We start from the raw sequence: 856 nt of genomic DNA, 5'->3' as shown, positions 1-856 counted from the left end.
ACGTCCAACACCTCAAACGATACTCGGTACAGCGTGCCCACCATCGCATCCAGCGTCAGCTCCGCCAACGGCACTGCCATCGACTCCCATGCCGATGGGTCTCGCGCATACTCCCGCCATCGCGCCTCTGCATACACGGGTACCAGTACCCCTGCGTCATTGCCGCTCACGCGCTCCCCCAGCCCCGCCGTCAACTCGTAACGCCACGCCACAGCGCACAGCCGACCCCGCAGGTCCTGATTCGGTTCATCCACCGGCTCTGGGTGCACAAGGTCCACAAACATCGACCCCACCCCATACTCGGCCACAACCAGATCGTCCACCTCCAGTCGCGGCGCCCGCGTGTCCACAATCCGCATGTGCGCTGCCTCATGCGCCACGTTACCGTTGCCATCGTTCGCGGAATACTCCAGCCGGTATTCCGTGCCCGCCACTGCCCATCCATTGACAGCGGCTACCGGTCCAGGCTCCGGCATATCGCTCGCGCTCACCAGCCCTGTCAGGCCATTGTCGCTGCTCCCCTCCTGCCCTGTCATGGCCGCGTAGTACTGGTTCGCGCCCTCACAAATCGATGCCGGCACGCCCGTCGTCATCACCACCGCTCGTCGCTTCACGCTGGACCGCACGTCACCCGCCACCGCATCCACGGCGCTCACATTCATCGGGTCCTGCCAGCCTGGCCCTCGCTCAAAGTCCCACGGCTCGACATAGTGCAGCGTCAGGTTGGGCGCTCGACTATCCCGCAGCGCCACCCGCACCACCGTCACATTCACGTTGCCGCTCGCATCGCTCACGCGCAGCGTCACCGCATGCATGCCCACTGCTCGCGGATTCAGATCCGAGTAGTGCTCGAAAT

The 856-nt window shown here is 64.6% G+C and overlaps 1 protein-coding gene across 1 annotated transcript in view; it reads right to left on the bottom strand.

Moving 5' to 3' along the window:
• The window catches only part of MONBRDRAFT_39391 (uncharacterized protein), a gene marked incomplete at both ends in the record, with an annotated part of 7070 nt that extends 6255 nt beyond the window's left edge, over positions 1-815 (bottom strand). The window contains one exon of the mRNA XM_001751072.1: positions 3-815. Coding sequence (XP_001751124.1) covers positions 3-815 — 813 coding nt within the window. The remainder of the gene's footprint in view (positions 1-2) is intronic.
• Positions 816-856: the final 41 nt, after the last annotated feature.

This window comes from Monosiga brevicollis, genomic scaffold (assembly GCF_000002865.3).
Source record: "Monosiga brevicollis MX1 MONBRscaffold_149 genomic scaffold, whole genome shotgun sequence".
Classification (NCBI taxonomy): Eukaryota; class Choanoflagellata; order Craspedida; family Salpingoecidae; genus Monosiga; species Monosiga brevicollis.
This window is presented reverse-complemented; position numbering and strand designations above follow the sequence as displayed.